At 34.7% G+C, this 18,621-nt stretch overlaps 1 protein-coding gene across 1 annotated transcript in view; it reads right to left on the bottom strand.

Moving 5' to 3' along the window:
• GALNT14 (polypeptide N-acetylgalactosaminyltransferase 14) overlaps positions 1-18,621 on the bottom strand; it is a 1,042,958-nt gene that overhangs the window by 920,386 nt on the left and 103,951 nt on the right. Inside the window, exon 2 of the mRNA XM_053712800.1 lies at positions 6,717-6,886. Within this exon, the coding sequence (XP_053568775.1) occupies positions 6,717-6,886 (170 nt within the window). The remainder of the gene's footprint in view (positions 1-6,716; positions 6,887-18,621) is intronic.

Below are 18,621 nucleotides of genomic sequence, written 5' to 3'. Positions count from 1 at the left end.
ATTAATCTTGCCAACCTTGCCACATGGTATTATTAACATTCACTGATTTAATAAGATGAGAATAAGTGCTACTATGAAATTAATTCTGATTAGAGCATAGATAAGAAAATGATAGTAATTTAATAACCAATTATTTTAATTCAATAATTAAAAACAAGTGGCTGCAGTGTTATAAAGTGCTTTTGAACTATCAAATGTACTTTAAATAATTTTATGATGGATTAAAAAAAAAAAAATCCAGAAAGGAAAAACTCTTAAACTAGAATAAATAAATATGATTAATAAACTTAAAGCTCTTTGGAGCAGAGGTCGTCTGCTCCTGTAATAATTTGTTTTGTTTAGTCTGTTTTATGTATCTGCATTATTGTTAAGACATTTCATTGACTTTGTATAACACAACTTATGTACCCAGCACTACAGAATTTGGGGACACTAAGGGCTATATAACAAGTGGAGCGCTAATTTATCGCACGTATGTAAACGGGCAAATTCGGGCAATGCTCAGAATCCTTGCCCTATGTGCTCTTTACAGGTCACGTGACATCACTCTCACATGCACTTGTCAACAGCTGGTACCAAAGTGGTTATGCAACCCTGGTATGGCACACCAGGAAATTTCCCAGTATCCCGGTACGGCACTGCTAATCCAAACTCTTTCACAACAGTGCATATATTATGGAACTCGTAATCTGGAATCAGCTTTCAAAACTGTTAGTTCAATAATATATGCACTTTTATGAAAGAGTTTGGACTTAGCATGCATGGAGTCTTGTCCCCTATAAAAACCCAGTCACAATTGCACAATCTCATTTAAGGGTCTCTTTGAGAGATACCCAGCAGCAAGGCGGCAGAGTCTCTGTTTACAGTTTGTAAAAACTGAAAATGCTGTAAAAATGTATTATGTCTTTGCTTAGAAACTTACCTTTATATTCGCCAACTTGTTTACAGTTCACATAGAACCGTTCCTTTACCAAACAAGAGAAATAAATGAATTTTAAAGAATCCTTGTGAAAATTACCAAATGCTCATATAGCAATAGAAAAACAGTGCACATCTAGCCATCCTCATAACCTAAAAGATGCATTTAGATGGGTAAGTAGTGGTGCGGATAGAAATAAGGTGCAATAGTTAACTATGAAAACCATAATTAAAGGGACAGTAAACCTTAAAAATAATGTTATATAATTCTGCACATAGTGCAGAATTATATAACATTATTTAGGTGCTATAGCTATAAATGCCTTTTTTAACTTTTAATTTTTTTAAAATATGGCGCTTTTACAGACCCGCTCTCTGCTCTCTGCTGAGCGGGTCTGTTATATTTAGTCAGCGCATCGGGCCAGCTGTATAGTCACAGCCCGGCCCGACCGCGCCATAAGACTAAGTGCAGCTCGCTCCTGTCTGCGCTGACTAAATATAACAGACCCGCTCAGCAGAGAGCGGGTCTGTAAAAGCGCCATATTTTAAAAAAATTAAAAGGTAAAAAAGGCATTTATAGCTATAGCACCTAAATAATGTTATATAATTCTGCACTATGTGCAGAATTATATAACATTATTTTTAAGGTTTACTGTCCCTTTAAGCAATCTTCTGTAAAAACACAATTTAAATCATGTCTGAACTGTTAGTGACAGTGTGAGTGAAAAATATAATAAAATATGAACACAAGCTATTTGCAGGTTCAGGAGTTCTGAAGTGAGTTTTCCTGCAAATGCTCTTAGTTGTCCATGATAACTATCACATTGACATATGCATATGTCCCTATATATATATATATATATATATATATATATATATATATATATATATATATATATATATATATATATATATATATATATATACACACACACATACATATATACAGGTAGCCCTCAGTTTACGCCGGGGTTAGGTTCCAGGAGGAATGATTGTAAATTGAAACTGTTGTAAATTGAAACCCAGTTTATAATGTAAGTCAATGGGAAGTGAGGGAGTTAGGTTCCAGGCCCCTCTCAAAATTGTCATAAGTAACACCTAATACATTATTTTTAAAGCTTTGAAATGAAGACTTTAAATGCTAAACAGCATTATAAACCCAAAAATATAGATTGTATCATCATCAAACTAAGTTTAATTAACAAAAACATTTGCTAACAGCACCTAATAAAATAATTACACAACAGACTGCATCATCATCAAACTAAGTTTAATGAACAAAAACGTTTTTTTTTTACTGCATTTTTCTGCAATCAGTTCTCTGCATTGTTAGCATGTTAGATCATATTGGGTCTGCACCTATTCTATGCATTTCAATCTGCAGTGATTAATAGGCAGTTAGGCACCCTCATCTCAAGCAGTTGGACAGTAAGATAATAGGGAAGTGCCTGCTAAAACTTGTTGCTCGATAGCTAATGTCTGCTCTATGTACACAGATCAATTTAAGGCTGTTAAGTTGCATAACTTTGCTGCAAAACAAGTGGACAGCTCCACCTACTGGCTATTTTAATTAGTGCATTGCTTTTCAATAGCAGTCGCATGACTGAAAAAAAAGGTTGTTATTCTGAAATGGCGCAAATTGAACCGGCGTAAACCGAGGGCCACCTGTATATAAATGTATGCCCTGTTGCCTGTAGACAGACTCCCCAATAGGATGAAAGGAGCTTTAATGAATTGATATCATGCATGTTAACAACCCTCTAGAATGTCTCCATTGGACATTTCAGAGTGTCCTTCTGAGACTTATTGAATGCCTTGAGGTGGCCTGATTAAATGGTTTAATGTAATGTGGTCAGAAAGAAATATATTGTATTAAAAAAGTTCTGGTATGATTTAGACTCTTATGTGCAGCTCCAACCTATGACTAGATTTCAAAGAAATTAAAATACCAATATTGGAGATTCTCTGGTGCTTATAGTGATTGTAAAGTTTCTTAGTGTACTGAACAGTATATACAATTATGGGTTGATTTATCAACCTCTATGGCAGGCTTTCACCTGCCTACGACAACCTGCATGCCATATTTAACAAACAGCGGTCATTAGACCGCTGCTTCCCTACCCTTTTGCCACCTCTTAGGTGGCAAATTTCAATCTCCCCGGTCTCGTCCATCCGGCGAGATTGACCGCTTCTGCCCTCGCAAGATTGGCTGTGTGCGGGCAGGGGCCGGGAATGCATGCAAGTGCAAAATAGAGCTCGTGTGCAATGCTGAATTCTGCCAGGGGAATTCAGTCTGCCAGAGGCGAGCTGTGGCGGACAGGGGCATGTATATGTGCCCTGTCCACCACAGCTTGATAAATCAACCTCTATGTCTTCAAAACAGGGGCACATTCATTGATAACATTTTTTAAAAAGACCTTTTATTTGTAAATTATTTACTATTTTGTGATGGGTAAACATTGCGCCATTCCTCGAAAAATGAAATAAAACAACTCAATTCAAATAATAAATTATCAAAGAAGTGCTAAATTATTTTTCTTTGAGTAAAAGAATAATCTGGTGTTTATTAGATTTAGCTAAACACACATTCCACACCTCCTACCTAAAACAAACATTAAAACACTTTTTGTTAAGACAGCTAATTTGGCACATTCAAACACTGCTTCCAATTGTACATTATAAATGTACTCCCAAATATAGATGAAATATACATTTAAGGTTGTTATAGCCTGAAAGTCCCCCCTTTATATACAGGCTAAACTCTAGAATTCTCAACAGATCTAATATTAAATAGTGAGACTGGACTCTCTCTTTTTTTTTGGACTTTTCTAATTTTGTAGATTGTTTTTTTTCCCATGTGTTTGCCACTTATTCATCCTTAGAAGGCATCACCATTTTTATTGACTTTTGCTATGATAACAGTGGTTACATTTTGTATAGGAAGGGAGCTCAGTTGTTAAGTTTTTTTTTTTTTTTTTTTTATCTTGTTAAGTATCGATATACCATTTTTATTCAGGTTGTTGTGCTTTGAAAATAAATCCATATAAATACTGTAACAATAAATGTACTGTGCACATCACTGCTGTTACAAAAACATTATTTATTGAACAAAAATCATCCTCCCAATTCCAGGTAACATCACAGTAGTAAGACACCCACAGTATAACTGACAAGTCAAAATAGCTATGTTTATATTCTCAAAAACTATGTATTCTACTGATTAGAAACAAACATATATTCTTCCCAACAATTAATTTGATCTCAGTAAGTATAAAAATATCTAATAAATTCACTTTTTTTAGGCAGTAGTGTTTGTTTTATATTAAGCATAGAGAGTTAAACAATATATACAAAGCCCCAAAGACACTCCACGGTCAAGAGCAACATTTCAGCTGCTACAGTTAAAGGGATATTACAGTATTGTTTTTCTTTGATGCATTTAATATTTTAAAACATATTGAATGGGTTTTTTTTAATTGGAAGAAATAAAATAATAATAATAAAAAAAAAAAAAGATGTTTCTGTCCTTCACTTTGAGCTAGCATTTTTCCTCTCCATCAATAGAGCTGTGTGAGTTATCTGTATCATCCAATGAAAAATCTGTCACTACCCTTAGGCAGAGTTCACAATGTTCATGTATTTTACAGAATTGCACTGGGTTGAGAGATCTATCCTCCAGACATGTTTATCCTTCTAAAAATGTTCCGGTTTTTGAGAATGAAACTTGAGGCTACTTACACCACACTCTTCCCTAGAAACACTCAAATCTTACCCCTGAGCAATCTGACTTCAACTAGACTTCTCAGACCCTACCTATCAGCAAATGTCGCTAAGTAAATGATATAGAGCTACATTAAATGTACTACAACAGCGAAAAAATATGCCTTCAATAGATTTGTTAGAAGTCAGCCTTCCAAGTTATTATAAATGAGTTTATTTTATTTTATTTATTTTATTTTGTCTTATTTATGTCTTTCTACAATATGTTAAATAAGGATTATTATAGGATTAAGATCTATCTAAGAAAGTTAACAGAATGATATTCTATGTTGCCTGGCCGTTTAAGGCTAAATCCCATTGTATTTATATGATTGGAGTAAATGTTTGAGGGCGTATACCTGTACTCAGGTAAAAAGGCTACAGGTATAGAGGTTCCGGTATGGTCTATGATTAAGGCGGTCAGGATCCGCCAAAACATGTAAGACTGAAACCGGACCTCATATCAGCTCCCATGGTTTTAAGTGTGTGCCTCTGAAGTTATTACAACAGTTATCTGTGAAAGGAAACTGCTACAATAAAGTCACTGTGTTTTGAAAAGCATTGGATGGATCCGCTTTTTTCTTTCCTACCTATCAGCAGTCTGACTTTGAATAGACTCTCTAGAGTCTAGACCATGTTCATGGGCAATCTGAGTCCAGCTAGACTATCCACACCCGTCCCATGGGACTATTCAAACTCCATTTCAGATCTTTCATGATACAGAATGTTATTCACTTCATCAGGAAAATAATTATGGATTAGAATAGACCCTGTTATGACTATGGAACTTATTATTACTACAGGAAAAACAAATCCATGTGCCTTTTTAAATAATTTGTATAATGAAAAAACTGATTATATTTTATTTCTGCCAATTTTAAAAATAGGGTTTTCAAGATTCCACAGTTGCTATATAACACAAGAGAGATGATGGATGCACAGGTTTTAAAGGGGTATTAAATTAAAATATGTTACATCATGCTTATGAAAGAGTAAGTCATTAAATATTTTAAAACACTTATTCAAGAAATAAGTTAACAGCTCACTGGTTAATAAGGAAGAATCGTACAGCTCCATTGCTGACATATATATTTAAAAACACTGTAGCAGATTTTAAAATACCATTTGTGTTGTTGCAACAAATAAAGTAATGACATCAATATCACTTTAGCTACATACAAGATGCATTATTTGCCTGTATAAGTACTGAATAAAACAAATCCTAATTTTATGTAACACAATTGCTGATCATGTGTTATTTCTAACATATAAGTAATCATTGTTTCTGAGCACATTATAAAATATGTGAATTACCCAAAAATAACTCATATTAACTCATTAGAGTTTCTATGGAATTAAAATCTAGCAGAAGAGAAACAGTTTGAATTAAGTAATCTGCAGAGTTATGACTACAATAAATCCATTAATTCATATTCCAATTAGAAAGATTCTCAAAAGCTTAAATAAATAAGCTTTTTACAGATGTGCATTGAACTTCACAGAATTAAAATATATGTGGCCTTTAAGAAAGAAAAGCATAGTGACTAACTCATTAAATAATGACGATGAATCCATCCAAATGCTTAATTAGAATAATGAACTTACAAGATGACCAGACCATTTAAAAAAAATATGAACTGAACATGTATAAATATTGAAAACATAAAGCCATCAAACAAAAAAACGATGTGTCATGTCAAAAGGCTAAAATGGGCTTCCGAAGAGGTCTCTTAAATTAGATAAATGCAAAAATTACCCATGAGAAAAGACTTGGCAAAGTATCTGATTTTTTTTTTACTGTGGAGATCATGTCAAATAGTAGGAAAAACTTGAATACTGATTTTTCTGATATCTTTGAAAAACCTCAGATTCAAAAAACTGTGCAAACCTATTCAAAGAGCTCTTCTAACCGACTTCAATGTAAGACATTCACAATATTTTTTTTCTGTTACAACCAGTAAGGTTTTCCCATGGTAATTTGAATTAATTAATTCATAGTCAATTTTATAGTTAATTACTGTATATATATATGTAATAACCTGTAGTGGCGAGTATCCTTTATAGCACGGTTGCTGGGAATTCTTTCACTTTCACGTTGATTAAAAGCATATAATTTGTAGGGGTCTTCTCCAGGTTTCCACTTGCGTGCATTCAGGTATCTTCTCTCTTCAAACTGGTCCCAAAGATCATCCCAATCTACATCCAACTCCTGTATACAAAGAACAACATATTGTGTCATTGACAAATATAAATGCCTGCATTTTAGTGTAATCTTAACTTTAAAGGGACATAAAAATAGAAAATGTAGGAAAAGATATACAGGTACAAGTATATACTTTACAATAAAAAAAAATTCTGTATGTGAAAAACATTGGAATGTGAAATATGTACAGTAAATATACAGTAAAACAGAAATACATATATACACACACATATATATATATAGACATATATATATATATATATATATATATATATACACATACATGTGTGTGTGTTTGTGTGTCTGTGTACATATGTATTTGTGTTTATGTATATATGTATATATACAATATAGTCCTTTGCAGTCAAATACCTTGTCATATACCATATACCTTCTTTCCCTTATAACTTTTTATTAATATTTATATGACTACTTTTTTATCAGATTGTTTTTATATGAGTGTATCTGTAATTTTAAATGTATATATATTGTGTTTAGTGACACTTTTTTTGAAGACACTGACCTTTATGCAAGGTTTTCAGTAGTGCTGACTCAATGAGCGTAAATCATACAAAACAAAGAGCATTTCATTAACTTTTAAATCTACCTTTTTCAAGAACTTATACAAGATGACTGTGATCAGCTGTGACCATGAGCAAAGCATTGTACACTAGAGGCTATTTTTACCCTCCGCATCAACATCTGAACTCATCTGCTGCAACAATAACTGAAAAATCACAGCTGCGACCCTGTAGCGATATTTATTATTTATCTAAAAAAGGTTCTTTCCTTTTTTTTGTATCTTTTATTCAATTGTGTCTATATTTATTCTCATATATAGTGTTTGGAGAGATGTCAGTCGCTGGGGAGCTAAAGGGAGATTATATACATTTTTTCTTTTTTGTATTCCATGTAAAAAGTGGTGTTTCACAATGATATCCAGCATTTTATTTGTTTATTTGTTATTTGTTTGTGCATTTGTTTTTAGATGGATATTCCCATATTGAATAAAGTCAAGTGTGGTTGCTGCAGCCAATGAACATTAATAGAGCTGTACACAAACAGATACTTCCTGCTAGGGATATTTTAGTTTCAAAATCATACTCTCTAATTCGTTAGCATGTCATTTTTTGTAATATTTAGGCTCCAACCTCGCTGGCATGTAGAGAAACCATGCACAATATTTGGGGGGCATTTTATTAAAGGACCATTCAATGCAAGTAGAATTACATAATACAAAGATAAGGAGATAACACTTACTTTGAATTTCAAAAAAGCAGTAGATATTTTTTTTGAGAAATTTATTTTTTCTCCCATTTTCCAGCCCCCCTGTATCATGTGACAGACATCAGCCAATCACAGACTAGTATACATATACCCTGTGAGCTTGTTCCCTAGAAACTCTGAATATAAAAGGACTGCAAAATTTGATATTGGAAGTAAATTGGAAAGTGTCTTCATACTGCTGCTCTATCTGAATCATAAAAGTTTATTTTGACTTGAGTGTCCCTTTAAACATTATATTGCAATGTAGCTATCTCTCCTTCACATAAGGAACCTTCATAGTAAGATAAACAGCTCTCAAGCTAAAATGTTGCCTTCCTAAAATTCTTTGAAGGACCTTGCAGTACTGATGAGACTTCTTAGATAATCTCTCCAAACCAGAAAGCTTTAAATCCGATTGGGCACTTAGTGCCTAATAATTCCACTATATAGTTAAAGGGCCACTTGGAGTCACAAGTTGTGACTGCGAAACTGACACTGCTGTTGAGCTCAGGTGCTTGGGACTAGCAGGTCGGCAGCTCCCAAGTGGAACTTCAGCAATGTGTTTAACCCATTTGGAGTGTCAGTACAGTAAAACATAACAAAGCATGAAAGTATTGTACTAGAATGTCCCTTGGTGTTTTAATTCATGTTTTCCTTTTTTCATATCTATCCAGCTCACTTGAAATAAAGAATATGGAATTGCGTTCTTTTCTTAAATGACCACTAAACAAAGTAGAATAACCCAATCAGTAAATGCACAATAAAAAGACAATGCTAAAGCACTTTGTTTGAATTTTACGAGTAGTAGATTTTTTTCTGACAAATTTCAGTTAGTTTTATTTTCCTTCCCACCGCATCATGTGACAGTCATCAGCCAATCACAAAATGTCAATACATATATTCTGTATGTCTTGCACATGCTCAGTAGGAGCTGGTGTCTTAGAAAGTGGGCATATAAAAAGATTGTGCTGCGTGCATATTTAGCTAATGGATGTGAATTGGAAAGTTGTTTAAAATTGTGTGCTCCATCTGAATCATGAAAGTTTAATTTTGACTTGAGTGTCCCTTTAACCCCTTAACGACCAACGTCGTATGATGTTGGTCGTTATGCCCTTAAGTCATAATGTCATCCTGGGCTTCTCTCTGCCGTGATCTCACTTAAAATAGCGAGATTGCGCTATTTCTGCATGCCCCACGAGTGGGGCACTTCAGAAATAGAGTTGCAGAGTTGTCGATGCAGAGAGTTGTCGGTGCCGTTCGTTGGTGGGAGCAGTAGCAGGGAGGTGGTTGGGTGGCCCATCGCTGCAGGGACTTCTTGTTCCTGTCCCTACAGTGCACGCAATACATTAGGAGCGCGCAGGGGGGTGGGGTGCGCGCACGTTACATTAATGTGATAGAGGGAGGGAGAGGTAGGGAAATTAATTTTTGTAAAGGAATTAGGGAGGGGGAGGGGGGAGGGTGTGGCAGCTTCATTACAGAAAAGGATTTAGGAAAGAAAAAAAAGAAAAAAAAGAAAAAAACACATGTATTATGGCAAAATGGTTACTGGCAGACAGCTGCCAGTACCCAAGATGGTGGAAGATAGGTAGAGGGGTGGGGTTTAGAGAGCTCTATGGGGTTGATCAGGAAGGTTGGGGGGCTGAGGGGGGATCCATCACTGCAAAATAAATATATACAAAAAAATTGCCTTTTATTTTAGTACTGGCAGATTTTCTGCCAGTACTTAAGATGGTGGTGACAATTGTGAGGTGGGGGAGGGGAAATGGCTGTTTTTAGGGGGGTCAGGGATGGATGTGTCAGGTGGGAGGCTGATCTCTACACTAAAGCTAAAATTAACCCTACAAGCTCACTACAAGCTACCTAATTAACCCCTTCACTGCTGGGCATAATACAAGTGTTGTGCACAGCGGCATTTAGCAGCCTTCGAGTTACCAAAAAGCAATGCCAAAGCCATATATGTCTACTATCTCTGAACAAAGGGGATCCCAGAGAAGCATTTACAACAATGTGTGCCATAATTGCACTAACCGTTTGTAAATAGTTTCAGTGAGAAACCTAAAATTGTGAACAAGTTAGCAATTTTTTTTATTTGATCGTATTTGGCGGTGAAATGGTGGCATGAAATATACCACAATGGGTCTAGATCAATACTTTGGGTTGTTTACTACACTACACTAAAGCTAAAATTAACCCTACAAGCTCTCTAATTAACCCCTTCGCTGCTGGGCATAATACACGTGTGGTGCACTGCGGCATTAAGCGGCCTTATAATTACCAAAAAGCCACAGGAAAGCCATATATGTCTGCTATTTCTGAACAAAAGGGATCCCAGAGAAGCACTTACAACCATTTGTGCCATAATTGCACAAGCTGTTTGTAATTAATTTCAGTGAGAAACCTATAGTTTGTGACAAAGTTTGTGAATAAACAATTTTTTTTATTTGATCGCATTTGGCGGTGAAATGGTGGCATAAAATTGACCAAAATGGGCCTAGATCAATACATTGGGTTGTCTACTAAAAAAAACCATATACACACATGTGAAGGGTTATTCAGGAATTCATGGCAGATGTCAGTGTTCCAATGTAACTAGCACTAATTTTTTTCTAAAAATGGTTTAGAAATAGCAAAGTGCTACTTGTACTTATGTTAACATTGGGTATTTCTAAAATTTAGAAACTGTTTAGCATGGGTGTTTTTGGTGGCTGTAGATGTGTAACAGATTTTGGGGGTCAAAGTTAGAAAAAGTGTGTTTTTTTTTATTTTTTCCTCATATTTTATAAATATTTTTATAGTAAATTATAAGATGATGAAAATAATTGTATCTTTAGAAAGTCCATTTAATGGCGAGAAAAACATTATACAGTACAGTAAATGAGTAAGAGGAAAATTACAGCTAAACACAAACACCGCAGAAATGTAAAAATAGCCCTGGTCCTTAAGGAAAGCAAGTTGAAAAAATGTCCTCGTCCTTAAGGGGTTAAGAACTAGTCTATTGCCCACTACAGAGAGCGCCATAAGAGCAATAAACTCAAGTTAGAAATTCATCTTTTTTTTTTTTTTGGTCTGAGAAACTAAGTTTTTGACAAATTTTATTCAACAAATAAGTTTTTAGTTTGGATCTATGAGATATGTTGTCATTTTCTAATTGATAATAATTTACAATAAACATTTTTTAATATAAAATGTTTGATTGTAGTAAAAAAAATACTTTTCAATCAACTTATTATTTATTTTGTCCCTTTCCCTGTAATTTAAAGTGACATTAAACACATTTTTATTTCAGACAGAGCATATGATTTTAAACAACTTTCCAATTTACTTCTATTATCTAATTTGCTTCATTCTCTTGGTAACCTTAGTTGAAAAGGATACCTAGGTAGGCTCAAAAGAGCAATGCATTACTGGGAGTTAGCAGCTGGTTGGTGGTTGCAAGCAAATGCTTATTTTATTGGTTCATTTAGACATATTCAGCAAGCTCTCACTAGTGCATAGTTGCTCCTTTAACAGAGATTACCAGTAAAATAAAGCAAATTTGAGTTGTTTATAATCACATTTTGGTTTTATGTCCCTTTAAGTCTGATAATTATGAGAACTGATGTGCACAAGCCTAACCCTGCCACAAGTCAGTCCCTAATTTGCTTCAGCAGAAATGTTAAGAAGAACTGCAAAACAATTGCTATATTGCTAACATAATAGCAGTGGCTATCTGTGTATACTCTAGTAAAAAAAAAAAGTCCAGATTAGCTCCTCCAAATAAGTGGTGAGTGAAGATTTGCTTTTGTAAAACAATTGCAGCAAACAAGATGCTAATACATTCCAAACATTTTCAAACTTACCCAGTATGTTAGTTTAGGGGTAAGGTTGTAGAAAAAAAAATCTTAAAACTACAGGGTGTTAACTGTCCCTTAAAATATTCACTAGGTTACATTATAGTCCATGAAATTATTAATGCCTTTTTCCCTTAAATGTTTTACCTCCTTTTTAAAATCCTTTAAAACTTTGCAAAAGATAAGTAAATGTAATATTTATAGCTAGTAGAGAAGATCCTCATTTAATGCTAGAAACTCTTCCACTTAAAACTCCCAGTGGATGTTGCTAAGATATATTCAGACAGGATGAGGGATGTGCAACTCACAAAGCTTTATTGTACATCACTAAATAAAGATTGGATTCCATTATCCATTCTATTACTATTAGAGCAAAGGACATGACATTTATTTCAATGGATAGATATTATAGCTGCCCTTCCAAATGAAGGTGTCAGATATACATAAAGTGCTCAGAGTTCATTCAACACTGTGTCTATATGCCAAATATTGCATCATTGTTAAAGGGACATTCCAGCCAAAATTAGGATCCCTATGAATGCATTTCAGTTTTGAATAAAAGCAAAAATGCCTCTAATAAAACCTATAGCTGTTTCAAAAAAATATTTAAGTATGCACCGTGCACCAGCATTTTAAACACAGCACTTGCTCAGGAGTCTAAGGTGCTTGAGCGATCTGGTAATTACTCAATTTGTTAATTACTGACATGATACGAGCCCCACTGGCATTATTTGAAATGCTGGTGCACTGACATTATCTAGCTATGCTTCACATGCACTAAAAAGTGATAGCTTTCACTAGAAGCATTTTGCCTATACATGTGTTTATTTTAAGATATCATTAATCTATGTGCATTTAAATGTTCACTAGAATGTCAGAACACTGTGCAGCAATAAATATAGTGTTAAAGCCATATAAAGTAAGTTTTAACAATTAACTTTAAAAACAAAATTAAACTTTTATGATTTAAATAGAGCATGCACTTTTCAAAATTTTAATTTACATCTATGATAGTAAGCCCTAGTCAGAGGGAGGGGGCGCTAGTATAAGATAAAAATATACCACACATACATATATATATACAGTAATGTAAATCTTAATTCTTATATAAATGCCACAGTTATGTATATGCACAATATATATAATAGGTTATCCTTATAACAGAAATATTAATGTAGATATATTGATAGTGATACAATACTAAATGCAAGTGTATAATGAACACACATGCAATAACCTAAAAATAGCAAATGTAAATATATAATCTTCTTTAACAATGAAGGGTGAAAAATAAAGTCCTCTTTACTTCCAAAGAAATCAGTGTTGGCTGCCTCCTCCTCACCGATTGATCTGGGTTTGCTATGAAATATAGGGAAGAACAGAGGGGCGCCTCATGTGCGGTATCATCAGGTGTAAATGAATACAAATCACAATTAAAGCCAAATGGGTACTCATATACTCCAGGAGCACACCTATGTGCTAGTAGGTACAGGCTGTAGATTTAGACAGGTGTAACAGCTCACCCACAATAAGATTTTGTTTCTTTGTACTGCAATACTGGGAATAAAGTACAACACAAAAGAAATGCACTACATGTGCAGATCATTCAGAGTACAATTGTAATCACTCTATTAGATTCCCAAGGGGCTACTCACATTTAGGCTGAGCACACCAATGTGCTAGTAGGAGCAGGCTGGCAGATTATTTTGTACCTTATTTTTTGATAGACAAATCTTTACTCTTATTAGATTGTGTGATTTGTATAATAAAGATACAACATGATCCTTTCTTCCATATTAGATTATACAATTTATATGAGAACACATTTTTAGGGGGTTATTTTAATACCCCTTATCCACTTTTGTAACACTGTTGTGTTGTTTTATGAACTTTGTTTTTAATAAATACATTTATAATGGAAAAACTTCTACTGAGTGGATACATCTTACCTGCCTGCTACACTGATTAACATATGAGAGACAAATTGGATGAACCTGTATACTTTTGGAACACAGCCTTCTTTGGCTATCTGTGTATGGGGTGAGCTGAGACACCTCTCCCCAATCTGCCAGCCTGCTCCTACTAGCACATTGGTGTGCTCAGCCTAAATGTGAGTAGCCCCTTGGGAATCTAATAGAGTGATTACAATTGTACTCTGAATGATCTGCACATGTAGTGCATTTCTTTGTGTTGTACTTTATTCCCAGTATTGCAGTACAAAGAAACAAAATCATATTGTGGGTGAGCTTTTACACCTGTCTAAATCTACAGCCTGTACCTACTAGCACATAGGTGTGCTCCTGGAGTATGTGAGTACCCATTTGGCTTTGATTGTGATTTGTATTCATTTACACCTGATGATACCGCACATGAGGCGCCCCTCTGTTCTTCCCTATTTTTTAATTTACATCTATTATCATATTTAATTCACTCTTTTGGTATCCTTTGTTAAAAGGTGTACCTTGGTAGCCTCAGCGGCAATGCCCTACTGGGAGCTAGCTAACCCTAAAGGGAGCTGCACACGTTTCTCTTTTCATTGGCTCACCAGATGTGTTCAGCTAGTTCCCAGTAGAGAATTGCTGCTCTAGAGCTTACTTTGCCTATATGTATAACCCATTTGAATATCAATAACAAAATTCTTGAACACATTGCAGCATTTTTAACTTTTCTGTCAATTGATTCCACTAAATTTCTCTTTTTTTCTTCATTCCAATGTATGAAAGTGCCCTTTAGAGTATAACTCCAGTATAGGCTATGGATTGGCTAAAAGGAATTTGATATAGTATTGCCTTAAAGGGACATAATACTCATATGCTAAATCACTTGAAACTGATGCAGTATAACTGTAAAAAGCTGACAGGAAAATATCACCTGAGCATCTCTATGTAAAAAAGGAAGATATTTTACCTCACAATTTCCTCAGCTCAGCAGAGTAAGTGCTGTGTAAAAAGTTATCTTCAGCTGCAGGTAAAAAAAAATAATGAAGAAATGAACAGCAGCCAATCAGCATCAGCAGTGCTGAGGTCATGAACTCTTTTACTGTGATCTCATGAGATTTCACTTAACTCTCATGAGATTTCATTGTAAACTTCCTTACACTGAATAGGGAAATAAGATGAGTGTGCACGTAAGCTCGCTCCTTCCACTGTCCCGGGACAGACATATTGATTTGCTGCTTAGAAGCCCTTTACAATGGGATGTGGCTACTGAGAAACTTATGAGGTAAAATATCTTTCTTTTTTACATAGAGATGTTCAGGTGATATTTTCTAGTCAGCTTTTTACAGCTATGCTGCATCACTTTCAAGTGTTTAAACATTTGGGTATTATGGCCTTTAATGCTTTTTTTAAAACAAACAATCAAAAACCCACTACTTTATATGAAAATACATCTAAAACCTCCTTTTTCACACTTCTTAAAATTTCCTGTAGGTTTCCCAAGACAGGGAGATGAGGGTAGAACCCTGACTGGACACAAAATACACCAGTGTTCCGTGGGTGAAACTGAATGTGTCATGAGTGCAGTTGGGACGTGTTGTGCACGAGGCAGATAAATTTGCCCTTACAGAGGAAGATGTGAGATGAACAGTGGGCAGACCTCTCAACCCATAAGAATCCTGGAATATCATGGATGGTAAAAAGGTATGTTTTAATACTTTAAAAAATAGCATTAAGAGAAGTCATATACAGCAAAATGTATTTGTTATATGATTACTTGATACATACGATATTTATTCATTTACAGCTGTCCAACTACAGTCAAAAGTATTAGCTGCAGCTATGGCATAATTTTTTTTTTTTTTTAAGCTGTATGAGATTACGTTGTAGAGCAGTATCAGCTGTATGTTATCAGATATTTTTTGTAACCACTAAATATAATAATATAAAATATCTAACCCACTAATCTAATGTTGTACAAATTGATCTGGCTGCAAATGCACATTTGCACCTTTGCTATCTAATCTGTTCACTTCTATAGCATGAGCTGTGTGCCCATCTGACTTGCCAAGCCTGTCATGTAAAACTTCCAGTTCTAAGAAATGGAAGACCCACTATTATCAAAGACACATTACTGGAAAAAGGGAAAAATAAATAAAAAATATGAGAACATTTCATAGTACAATCTATTGTATCTTTAAAACGGGTATTTATAATACATATAGACTATGTTAGACTTTTGGCGACTTAAAATAATTTGATCTTTATGGTCCCCTGTTTAAGATTGTGTTAGAAAAGCTTTGCAAAATAAAGAAATAAACACAGTTATCTAAGTAATTTGTAATTCAGTTATATTTCTCTAACAGGTTTTATAAAATATATCTTTAAATACTGTATTGCGGCATAAACACATAGTTTTTATCTCTGGCAAAATGCATAATCCTGACAAAAATGATTTAGGTGTACCGCTATCTTGTCACTAATGAAACCTGTAATCTAATTCAGTGATAAATATTTTTCTTCAGTTGGCTTTTAAAAGCTAATGCACAAAACTTAAGCTTTTCAGAGGGGTGATATTTATCCAATAATTGATTTTTATTCATATTGTGCGCACACATTTATCATAGTAATAAGATGCTGAAAATTGCTTATGACAGATTCTATTTATGAGTTTATGAAGACTAACATCTTTAAAAACAGACACTGCATGGCATACAATGCAAGAAGCTGATGACAAATTGATTTTTAAATGAAAACATTTCTAAGGCCCTGTTCTTAGCAAGTGTCCTTGTGCTGTAAATATGTCTATCAATGCTCAGTGCTCAGCTTTATTACACTTTAGAGTTAGAAAATCTTATTTATTAAATTTCTGTGTTTTTTTTAATTTAAGAATATTTAAGAATATAACCTAATATTCCTGTCAAATTGAACTATTCTTGTCATCCAAAGTGCAGACATGATTGTTTCAGCCAAACAAAGTAGTGGCTCAAGTTCAAAAATATTTATTCCATATGAAAAAAATCTAACAATAAAAGAATTAAAAATAATGTGTCACCAAAATATGGAATAAATAACAGATACATAAACCAACAACGCGTTTCTTGACCCTTCTGACCATTTCATCAGACGTGTTGCTGCAACATGCAGGAGTTGCTCAGGGATTCTGAATCTCCATAATACTCAGACACAATTGATTTGGTGTATCACAAAATGTGAGTACCTGTCATATATCACCTGTACCTTTAAACATAACTCCGGCTCGAGCTGTAATCAACCTTTATAAGGTGTGACTCTCCTATACTAATTGCTTGAATAGCGCAAGCTGTAAATTGTAACTTCTGTTTACTCCAGATTAGTGTATTGCAGCTTCCTTAAAGTGAATGTCAAGTTTGATGAATCAGTGCCCGTTTTTTAAAAATCCTATTAAAAACAGGGGCACTTTCATTCATCAAACTTTACATTTCACTCGTTTTGTTAAAATACTTACCTTTTAATCTTGAAAGCTACACCAGTGATTCCCCCTCCTGCCGCTTGTCACTTCATACGTCAGCAATGACGAATATGGCATCCTCCAATCACAGCTTCCCCCCAGGGGAATCATAGCATGAGGCAACGCTGTGATTGTAGGAAGCCGGATTCGTCATTTTTGCGACGGGTGGGGAAAGCGCTGGAGCGGCTTTCAAAATTAAAGGTAAGTATTTTAACAAAACGAGTGAAATGTAAAGTTTGATGAATTAAAGTGCCCCTGTTTTTAATAGGATTTTTAAAAAACGGGCACTGATTCATCAAACTTGACATTCACTTTAAGCTCTTCTTCAACCTCTGCCTGTTGTTCCTACTTCGGATCAAGATTCTGCCTTATCTCCTCATCCAACCTCTCTATGGACATACCTTTTGCTTGTCTCTCTCTGTTCCTCCTCTCCCTGCCTATCACAGATCTTCCGCTATCCGCTAACCGGACCACTTTACAAGAGACTCTCTCACAGCCTCCTACGTCATCTGCTATCAACATCATTCTCATCAAACTGCGGACACACAGCGGCGGCAGGCAGCTTACACCTCCACAAGCAGTCTTCCGCCTACTTCAGATTGAATCCATGCCTTGCTGTTCCTAATGCAACACAAGTGCAAGTATTCTCCTTACGGAGTTATTTTTTTGTTTTTCTCTCAATACTCATTTATACCAAATCGCTACCAAGTTGGTCTATTCAGTTCATTAGATTTATTATTGGACTGTCTCAACAAGTAGCCACACATAAACCATATATAGATTCACCTTATTCTAACTAATCACTTAAACTAGTTAGGGTTGTTGCAGTACCTGATTCCTGCGTGTGATTTATCTACTCATATTTGGTACTCTGTGTGGTTCCCTACGCATTTTCTGCTAATGGATCTTTTTTGGATCTTTAAAAGGTGGTGGGAACCTCTGTTTACTGTGGATAATCTTGTCAGGAGCATCTTTGTCCACGAAGAAAAAGCTAATTGGGTAATTTGGACTTTTTATTCCTTTTAGTTTGTTTCTTTTGTTTGTTTTATAAGATTTTGCATCCTCTTATAGATATGTTTTCTTATGTAGTGTAATTATTTTTATTATTGTACCCTAGTTTAAAAAACAATCCTATAAGAAGAGCAAAAATCTGATATATGGAAATTAAAATTAAACTTTCAAGATTCAGATGGAACATTCAATTTTTAAACACCGCTC

The sequence above is a fragment of the Bombina bombina genome, chromosome 4, assembly GCF_027579735.1.
Source record: "Bombina bombina isolate aBomBom1 chromosome 4, aBomBom1.pri, whole genome shotgun sequence".
Taxonomy (NCBI): Eukaryota; Metazoa; Chordata; class Amphibia; order Anura; family Bombinatoridae; genus Bombina; species Bombina bombina.
Note: the sequence above shows the minus strand (reverse complement) of the source record. Positions and strands in the feature narration are given on the sequence as shown.